The 10,762-nt window shown below is 38.4% G+C and overlaps 1 protein-coding gene across 1 annotated transcript in view; it reads right to left on the bottom strand.

Annotated features, from left to right (window-relative positions):
- Positions 1-10,444, bottom strand: part of LOC109900538 (single-minded homolog 1-A-like) — a 17,915-nt gene extending 7,471 nt beyond the window's left edge. The window contains exons 1-8 of the mRNA XM_020496195.2: positions 10,129-10,444; positions 8,051-8,581; positions 3,883-3,965; positions 3,440-3,529; positions 3,104-3,212; positions 2,901-2,986; positions 2,163-2,362; positions 242-348 (exon numbers count right to left, since the gene is read on the bottom strand). Coding sequence (XP_020351784.1) covers positions 242-348; positions 2,163-2,362; positions 2,901-2,986; positions 3,104-3,212; positions 3,440-3,529; positions 3,883-3,965; positions 8,051-8,225 — 850 coding nt within the window. The 5' untranslated portion in view covers positions 8,226-8,581; positions 10,129-10,444. The remainder of the gene's footprint in view (positions 1-241; positions 349-2,162; positions 2,363-2,900; positions 2,987-3,103; positions 3,213-3,439; positions 3,530-3,882; positions 3,966-8,050; positions 8,582-10,128) is intronic.
- Positions 10,445-10,762: the final 318 nt, after the last annotated feature.

Below are 10,762 nucleotides of genomic sequence, written 5' to 3'. Positions count from 1 at the left end.
ATTTACTATCTTGTGTATTTTGTAGTTTTATCCTTTGTTCACTCATTGAAGTCTTTGTGATAAAATTGATGTATTTCAGAAATGTGTTTGACTACTAAAGTACAGTGAAGTAGCCTAGAGTACAGTAAAGTAACCTAAAGTACAGTAAAGTAGCCTAGAGTACAGCAAAGTAACCTAAAGTACAGTAAAGTAAAAGGTAGAGTATAACAAGGCAGGGCCAAACCTACTGTAAATAACTTACACAAGTGGTGGGCACATCGTAGGTGGAAGGTGTCACAGCTATGGACGTGGTGGTACAGGGTCTTCTCAATGAGGTCCTGTGGCTCGTAGCCCGTCAGCTCTGCCACCCTAGGGAGGGAGGGAGGGAGGGAGGGAGGGAGGGAGGGAGGGAGGGAGGGAGGGAGGGAGGGAGGGAGGGAGGGAGGGAGGGAGGGAGGGAGGGAGGGAGGGAGGGAGGGAGGGAGGGAGGGAGGGAGGGAGGGAGGGAGGGAGGGAGGGCAAAGTGACTCATCAACCCAAAAAATTTCTCCCTCTCTTTAGTCATGGCAGAAGTCAGTCCAATAACATTGCTTTATTTTTCCTGAGACTGTCATGTATTAATGTCCTCACTGTTCTCACTCCATGTATCAATATATACACTGTTCTCCCTCCATGTATCAATATATCCACTGTTCTCCCTCCATGTATCAATATATCCATTGTTCTCCCTCCATGTATCAATATATCCATTGTTCTCCCTCCATGTATCAATATATCCACTGTTCTCCCTCCATGTATCAATATATCCACTGTTCTCCCTCCATGTATCAATATATCCACTGTTCTCCCTCCATGTATCAATATATCCACTGTTCTCCCTCCATGTATCAATATATCCACTGTTCTCCCTCCATGTATCAATATATCCACTGTTCTCCCTCCATGTATCAATATATCCATTGTTCTCCCTCCACACATCAATATATCCACTGTTCTCCCTCCATGTATCTATATATACACTGTTATCCCTCCACACATCAATATATCCACTGGTCTCCCTCCATGTATCAATATATACACTGTTCTCCCTCCACACATCAATATATACACTCTTCTCCCTCTATGTATCAATATATACACTGTTCTCCCTCCACACATCAATATATACACTGTTCTCCCTCCATGTATCAATAAATACACTGTTCTCCCTCCACACATCAATATATACAGTGTTCTCCCTCCATGTATCAATATATCCACTGTTCTCCCTCCATGTATCAATATATACACTGTTCTCCCTCCACACATCAATATATACACTGTTCTCCCTCCACACATTAATATATACACTGTTCTCCCTCCACACATCAATATATACACTGTTCTCCCTCCACACATCAATATATACAGTGTTCTCACTCCACACATCAATATATACACTGTTCTCCCTCCATGTATCAATATATACACTGTTCTGCCTCCATGTATCAATATATACACTGTTCTCCCTCCATGTATCAATATATCCACTGTTCTCCCTCCATGTATCAATATATACACTGTTCTCCCTCCATGTATCAATATATACACTGTTCTCCCTCCACACATCAATATATACACTGTTCTCCCTCCACACATCAATATATACACTGTTCTCCCTCCACACATCAATATATACACTGTTCTCTCTCCATGTATCAATATATACACTGTTCTCTCTCCATGTATCAATATATACACTGTTCTCCCTCCATGTATCAATATATGCTTAGAGGTCTATTTGATTCAAACTTGTTTTCATGCTAAGGAACAGAACATTCGCTAAATTGGACCACAGTTGGTTGTGGTCCTGCACTCCATTTTAAGACAATAAAACATTTCAGTTTTTAGGTTCAATAAGACATTGTAAAACCAATCATAATGTAATATATTGTGGCATTTCATGTTAGTGAATTTGATACTGTTTTTATACCATTAAGTTGTGGACTTAATACTAATTTAACAACTGTCAGAGAACTAGCTGGGAAAAAAACTAATACTAAATTTAAAAAAACTTGAGCCCTTTTATGCAATGGCTGGCTCATCAAAACACCTGCTGTACGCCTATGTTTTAAATGATTCTCCTCCATATCTATCATAGGCTTAATCCCATGTTTTTTGTGTATGTTTTGCTGTAGGCCTACCTCGAGTCAAGGAAGATTAGTTTCATGTCGAGGCTGGCTCTGAACATGAACATGTTGCTGTGCAGCTTAATCTCCGTCACAGCGCTGGGTGGCAAAGAGTGTCCCACCGCCACAAGGCCCACGTTCTGGTAGCAGCCGTCGAAAGGCGACATGTCCAGGCTGTACTGACGGATCTTCAGGTAACCGCTGCAGTGAATTACCTGGTGTGGTTGATGGGGAAATTAGACAAACCCTGCTACTCATAACATTGTTGTTGAAAAAAAGGTCCGCTGTCTTTTTAATTGCATGCGCTTATGCTTTCGCTTCGAACACACCGACAGTGTTTTGCGCGAAATAGAACAACAGTTCAACATTCACCTTCTGCTACCATATCTGTCAAGCCGTCTAAGCATACAGTTTTACGCATTCGACGTTCGATACATCCAACGCATGCACCATACCCAACGCACTGCAACTGCCTCTGCAACGCAATGCTGCAAGGCAAACGCCGCGTTTCGTTGGAGATGAACATAGTTCTGGTGTACCAAAATGCAATATCACGGTCGGTGTGTTCGATGCTTTTAGTACTGAAAATATTTAAACATTTCCATAACCTATCCGTAGGCCTAGCGTTACGCGTTCAACGCGCAAATCAATTTGGCGTCAATTGTCTATTAAATCAATAGCATTTTTACGCAACATCGATATAATTTTTCAGACAACAATATATAGGCCTACTTCCATATATTAATTGTCTACCTTATATCCACCGCTGGTGAGGCCAGCGTTCCTCTTCGCCAGCACGCATTTCATCCTCAAGAAGAAAGAGCGCTCCATCTCGTATTCTGGGAGAGAAGACAGAAAATATAGTAGTCTATTTATCCAACGTACAAAAATGAATTTGATATGTGGTTTCATTCTCTCCGAATTGGGCCTACTATATTCATATAGGCCTAGCCTACCTTGAACGAAATGCGAGTGGTACGGCTGATGTGGTGTCAGGACTGCAGTCATTTCGTCGTGGTCTGCGGGGTGGACATATTCGTAAATACTGTTTCCGGTCAGCTCTACCTGTTAAGAATTAAGAATTACACGTCGGTAATTAAATGTTATTAATCACTCAAACAATTCAAACATGATTCCATAATATCTAACACGAATAACGTGTTAAACATATCACGCGCTCTTATTAATGCAAATGGTATAGGCAAAAATACTAGCCTAAAAGACTCCACTCCCTAAAACTTGAAAAAACAAAAACACTAAATAAATTTTGATGAATACGACCAGGTGCAGACCTGAGAGAGTCCCAAATGGACTGATGCAGTCTCGGAGATGTACATGATCTTTCCATCCGGTGCCACAACAAAGATGAAGCCATCCAGTGTCTGTAGAAAAAAATGAATTAATTAATGCACAGATCAACTGCAGTATTAATTCAAAAGCACTCACCGCATGTTATTTCAAATATGAAATGTAACATAAGATCGCTAGGTAGGCCTATACAGCTTCAGAATTATTATTTTCATTTTTAGTATAATATATAATATTGTACATAATTGTTTAGTAGCCTAAGCTTTCTAAATGACCTGCAGTATGTGGGGTCCCACCTATCAAATCAACTCAAATGTAACATGTCTACATCTTAAGAAGTATTTTTTCATTATCAGTAGGCCGTTTAAATAATTATATTTTGCAGTGATTTTTCCAATAAATGAATAGGCTAAACTTTCCAAATTACCTGGAGAAGGTGGGATCCCAGCTCACGTCCTACATTGTCCAAAGATCTCGTTCGACTCGTGTGACCCCAAGCCTCACCCAAACCTGAAACAAAGCACAACGCCAACATTTACATTTGAGTCATTTAGCTCTTATCCAGAGCGATTAGGGTTAAGTGTCTTACTCAACGGCAGATGTTTCACCTAGTCCACTCGGAGATTCAAACCAACGACCTTTACTGTTACTGGCCCAACACTCTTAACCTATTGGCTACCTGCCGCCAACAAAGCCTATCAGCTAGGCTACTTTTCCCTCGGTAAACCATAGTCGTGCAATAATACACATAACGTATGTGACAATGCATCTTTATTATGACTTTTATTGTGGCAGTATGCTTGATATATTAATCATATGATTAATAATACATAGCTATTTGTGTAAAAGTACGATGAAGAAAATGCGGCAAAAATCGATCGAAATTGCGCAAATAGCCTAATATCAAAACTGCAAATCCATTGAACATGACAGCCTCGAGGGAACCAACATAACTCGAAGCGGCTCTTCTTGGCTATAGAAATAAAATGCTAATCATAGCCTACAAAATCAATCAGGGTCTGAGTAAAAACTCGAATAATCCATCACCATTTCACATTTCAATATTGTCCAAACGATTAATTTGCGTTTACACAGCTCAACAAAAAATACACAAATTATTTGGTCAACATTTGAAATAGCTTCTTGAACGGTTCATCTCCTTATTTGTTTAGTAGTCAAATGAGACCAGCTGCTGTGGAGAAATTATTTTACATTCTGCAAGCATGCATAGTAACCTCATCCTCTGACAACAGCATGCAGCGTTGGTTTACATTGAGCTTGGCGCAGACATGCATAGTAGCCTAATGGACGAGGAGAGTATAACCTGTTATATGTATTTCTTTTATATATTACACAATACGTATTTGATATTTTCGCAATTACAATACTTTTTGCAAGAACTTCTATTTTTAGACTTTGGTAATTTATTGTTAATTTCACTTCCATACTTGAACCATCGAAAGTAGGCATGCTGCGTGGACACATATTCGAAAATGCACAATGACGGTAAACACATGCATCAATGGTAAATCGATTGTGATTAATTCCATGTTATCAACTTTTGAAACTGTTAAAGCATTTACATGTAATATTAATATTGTATGCTTATGTTTTCACATAAATCTATATAGGATTATATAAGATATTACATGGTGTTGTGTAGGCCTGTCTGGCTGTCTTTTCTGAGAGACGCGCGCCATGTTCAACTAGCTGCTGCAATCATGGCTCGAGCTGTGCTTTGCTCACACTTCAACTCACCTACAGAGGTCACAATGAGTGCAGCTTAAACTAATTTGTCTGATGTATTCAAGAAGCGAAGCCGGATTCAATGTGAATCGTCAGGTCTACGTGTCTTATAATATAATAGGCAAAGAATAGATGCACCCGGCGTTTGAAGTACTGTCTAACTGACGTCAAGTGCCCCAAACAAATAGCGTATAGGCGATGTGACAGAGAAAGTTAACATCTCTCGTCTCTGCTCTAGGGTATTTTTCAGATGCTTACGAGGTTTCAGACAAGCTGTACTTGGACGGTTTTTCCAGTTACAATAGCCTAACCCATTACAAATGGTTAACACATTAGCCCAACAGTGGCTGCAAGTAGGTATACACAAATAGGCCATTTCCTTTGTTGACCATTGACTATTAGTTTGAGCCGACAACGGTTTTCTTTCCTTTATTTTGTTTTAGACTTTTTTATTTAGGCATATTGTATTTTTTTCTCTTCATAATTCGCAGTTGTAAATGAGAACTTGTTCTCAACTGGCCTACCTAGTTAAATAAAGGTGAAATAAAAAATTAAAAAATAACGGACGCCTAGTGTCAATACCAAAACATTTCAATTTCAATATAGGCCTTTTTAAAAATGCGTATAGCCTATTGATGTAAATCATAGTGCGAAATACATTTTCTTGCTGCTATTTTTTCTACATTTCATATAGGCTTACGTTTGCTACAAGCAATTGATAACTTCAATCATACCGCAGAAAAAATACATTTTCGTAATGGTCATCCAAATATAGTAACAAATGATGATCAAATAGGCTATAGGATAAATTTGTCAATTTTAATGGCATGTGTCTGATATAGACAATATGAACAATAATTGATTATGATATGCACAATTAGACCCACTTGGGCACAATCAAAATAAAACCTGGTAATTATTATTCTAATGAGCAAGATTCAGTGATTTATGAAACATAATGGCTGATAGGTTAATGCAAACACAAACTTTCATATTGTTTCCAATAGCCCAGAGAAAGCATTCCAAATTAGGGCGTTGGTTTTTGTATCAGTAGCCTAGGCTATATGTCATAACATGTACTAGCATTAGAAAAAGTGCTATTCACAAGTTAAAACATCGAAAATGACATCAGTCGCTGAAGCAAGGATACGCATATTCTTGGTACCATTTGAAAGGAAACACTTTGAAGTTTGTGGAAATGTGAAATTAATGTAGGAGAATATAACACATTAGATCTGTTAAAAGATAATACAATAATAATATTTTAAGATTTTTTTTTGCTGCACCATCATCTTTGAAATGTAAGAGAAAGGTCATAATGTATTATTCCAGCCCCGTTGCAATTTAGATTTTTGACACTAGATGGCAGCAGGGTATGTGCAAAGTTTTAGACTGATCCAATGAACCACTGCATTTCTGTTAAAAAGGTTGTATCAAGACTGCCCAAATGTGCATAATTTGTTTATTAATAACTTTTCATGTTCAAAACTGTGCACTCTCCTCAGACAATAGCAATGTATTATTTCACTGTAATAGCTACTGTGAATTGGACAGTGCAGTTAGATTAACAAGAATTTAGCTTTCTGCCAATATCAGATATGTCTATGTCCTGGGAAATGTTCTTGTTACCTACAACCTCATGCTAATCGCATTAGCGTGCGTTAGCTCAACCATCCCGCATGGGACCCACCGATCCTGAATTGGTTTTAAACTGCTGGCATAGTTTTTTTTCTCAAGTAATCAGTCATATCTGCTACTGTTTATCATCACGTCTAAGCAGCCTACCTTGTGATTTCTTGCAACATGCACCTGTGATTGTCTACGTGAAGTGTCCATTCAGTTTAGGTGATCTGCCATAACACTGTCATAACAGCTGTCACATCATGATATGGCTGTCGCAATAGGCCTAAACTATAGGCCTGCTTATTGAAAAACTGTAATTCCTTGTATTTGTCATGGTTTTACCTAAACCCCAAAGTGAGAAACTTTATGGTAAAGATCAAACCTGCAGTGCAGGCCTAAATAGCCAATAGGTCCACATGTGTAGCCTATATGCTATTCGTTACCACACCCTATATCTTCAGCAATTTTCCGGAGTTCATATATTCCATTCTTTATCCGGAAAAAGCAAAAGCGGCTTGAGTGGATCAATTACTCCCACTCAATCACAGGGCTCTGTTTCGCGCCTGAGGTCGGCCAGTGGCACGCTGTGCGTTTTATGTAATTGGTGCGGCTTGTTCTCTGTCACGCAGCAAAGCAGCCTGTTGAAACCGGGAGAAGATTGTGGCTAATGGCCTTCCTTACCTACGATTTTCGATTCTCTGACCCCAAAAATGGCGTAAACGTGTGCGCGCCGAGACAGGGATGTACGATTATCATTCGCACGCGCCCGTACACGTACACGGCACACGCACGCAAGTATGAAATTACACACTAGCCTATTCTGTAGCGGTATTGTAGCAATAACTATAGCTCAAAAGACATGGGACAGGCTAATAAGATAACAACATCAGCAATGACTGCACCAGTCAATTAAGGCAGCAGCTACCAGGTGTCATCAAAATAGATTTATAGTATTATCATTACAGAACGTTATTATCAGATGTAACAGGCTATAACGCTATGTTAATGTGCATATGCCTATGCATAATAAACTAATTAGGCTATACAATTATAATACCGTAATCAGTATGCCAATGCAGGTGAATAACTAAAAACAAAACTAAGAATCCAGACAAGAGATATGCTATAAAGATAAATACAAATACATATAGGCCAATAGCCTAGCCTATGAATGGCAAATTGCATATAAAAGAAGTGTGAATTGTTGAATCTGAAAATATACATACCCTGAGGAAAGACAATTCTCATCTTCAGATAACTTGTTGTCAGTCGTATTATAGACGCTTTGTCCAGCTGCGACGTAATAGCCGAGGGTAAAGGCAACATTTTGGCCAGTTCATAAAATTCGCTGTTCTCCTTTTCTCGTCTAGTCCTTGCGGCAGTTTTTGATTTCTCCTTCATTGTGTGTTCTCTCTCTCTCCCTCCTTTTGTAAATGTTAGGCTATATCATTCCTTTACTCACATATCGTTCCATCAAAAAACGATTACAGATTTCCGTTTTGTTTATTTGTCATGGTTTTGGCTTTTATTTTTCAACTAAAACATGCGACACTTCTCAGTTACAAACTGAATCCAATGCACTTCAGAAAATTCCCGAATTCCTTGACCGAAACAAGCGCCGAATGGATAATTTGATATCCCGTGTTATTCTTGTGTAAATGGAGAATTTCTTGAACGCACACGCCATTAATTCTCACTTAGAATGGGAAGAGGCCTGTCCACGGTGTAAACTGCCAAGACTGGCATTCCTCCATGCCCTGAAAAACAAAGGGCATAACACACGCCATAATATCATTATAGGCCTACCAATATCTTGTTAATCGACAAGTAAAAATGCTTTTTCAACCCAAAACGCATACCTTAAGCTTCAAACCAAAACGTTTAGGCTATCATAGTCAAATTAACATATGGATTTAATTATGCGTTATGCATGTGACAATGTGGCTTTATTATGGCTTTAATGTGGTTGTTTGCTCATACACTGTAAAAAGTACTAATTGCATAAATTGAGTAGTGGCTACTCAAACATCTCCAATGATCAGTAGAACTCAAATCACAAAAGTGGTACTAACTCAGAGGGCAATAAGATCTCGTATCACTGAATAAGGTTTTGAGTACTGTTAACAAAAATGTGATTATTGAGTAAATATAACTTTATTTATTTGTGTTCTGCTAATCTAAAAATATTGAGTTTTTACAAGTTAGATGACTTAATATTTTAAAGTATATCTAACATGTATTAAATAGTTGTTCTTACTTGATTCTATAATGTTTTACGTCTTTACTTAACATAATAAAGTAGTAGTCAGACACTTTGATTTATATGTGTTGTGCTGATGTCGAAGGATTAAGTTATGAATAGGTAATAGTGCCATGTGGCTCTGTTTAAGAGGATTGTGGGTAATTCAACGTTACCATGATACTTCATGATACTTTTACACAATGTTCTATGCATGTTTGAAGAAAGACACGTATATTTCTAAAATTGTATTAAACAGTTTGTTGTGATATGAAGTGTAATTGATCATGATGAACGGATATCAAACAGTCAGGAAAATTGATGTTCAACAACAAGGTCAGGTTGTGCACCACTCATAATGACAGAGGCTAATGCAGCATTCTGTCGTGTTTACAGTTCTACCTCCACTTATAGAGGAGTGAGCACCGTGCTCAACAATGTCTGCTTAATTAAGGTGGGTTAAAATTACAAATCGTCAAATACATAAAACAATGTTGAACCTTAAGACACGACCACTGAAAATGACTAATCAGAACTACTTACTACTTACACTAGAACAAAAAAACTGGTAGGAACGTTAATAATTGAAGTAAAAGGGATCCTACATTTTTCTGTTCACTACAACAAATATTCATGTTCAAGTAACTTCAATTGTTATTGTTCAGAATACATAATTAAATTTAGTGTCAAGAATATGATAAAACACAAAACAGCTAAGTATTTACAACTTAAAAAGATAACCATATGGGTGCTGATGTCACTTTATTACTTTAAGCACTGACATCATTTGAGTTGAGTTACTCGAATGTTTTTTAGGCAATGGGTTCCCACAAAACGTTTTTTTTAACGGAACCAATTAGCCAACTTTTTACAGTGTATATTTTAATAATAATAACAACGACAAAATAATAATAATCGTAATAATAATAGCCTAATAATAACAATAATCGAAAACAAATATATAATAATAAACCATAAACAAACGAATGAGAATACTACTATAATGACCAAGCCTATAGCATGTGGAAATATATAGCCTACATTTCTTCGATGTTTTCTACTTACCTCAGAGAATGTAAAGATCTCATAACCTTCACTACGCTCGCTATGCCCGCAGGGGATTCCACCTGTCCTGAACCGAGTTCACCACTCGAGCCAGTTAGTTCAGTCCCAGCTCCTATCGGAATTCCACGTGGAAAGGCGCACAGACCCCTCACTGCATACACTTCTCTAAATTAGGGACGCTAGAGGAGTGGAATTCATGTCCAGACCTCGTCTCCAAACTATCTCAATCTCGCTCTCGAGCTGCTCAGGACCAGCCCACTTCCACTGGCGTTCTTATTGGGTAGCAAGACATCGAGGCCGACTTTCTCATTGGGCATTCTTGAAAGAAACACACACGAGACCGTAGTGAAAGTAGGATTTGTGTGAAACGTTCACTTCTGACCCAGAGAGAGCTCAACCTGGAGGAAACTGTGGACGGACGTCACTGTTTTGTCTTGCGATAGCTGTAGCATATGCGCTCATCACACAGCTAAACTTAATGGGCTGTCCAGGGGGGAAAGATAGGCTACACGTAGTCAGTTTTACATAGCTAAATCAACCATGAGCCGCTCTGAACAGCACCAATGCACATATAGGCAGGCCTACAGTCTTTTTTTGTGGACTGCCTGCTTCGTTCGAGATCTGGTTATAATTA

This window comes from Oncorhynchus kisutch, linkage group LG12 (assembly GCF_002021735.2).
Source record: "Oncorhynchus kisutch isolate 150728-3 linkage group LG12, Okis_V2, whole genome shotgun sequence".
Taxonomy (NCBI): domain Eukaryota; kingdom Metazoa; phylum Chordata; class Actinopteri; order Salmoniformes; family Salmonidae; genus Oncorhynchus; species Oncorhynchus kisutch.
Note: the sequence above shows the minus strand (reverse complement) of the source record. Positions and strands in the feature narration are given on the sequence as shown.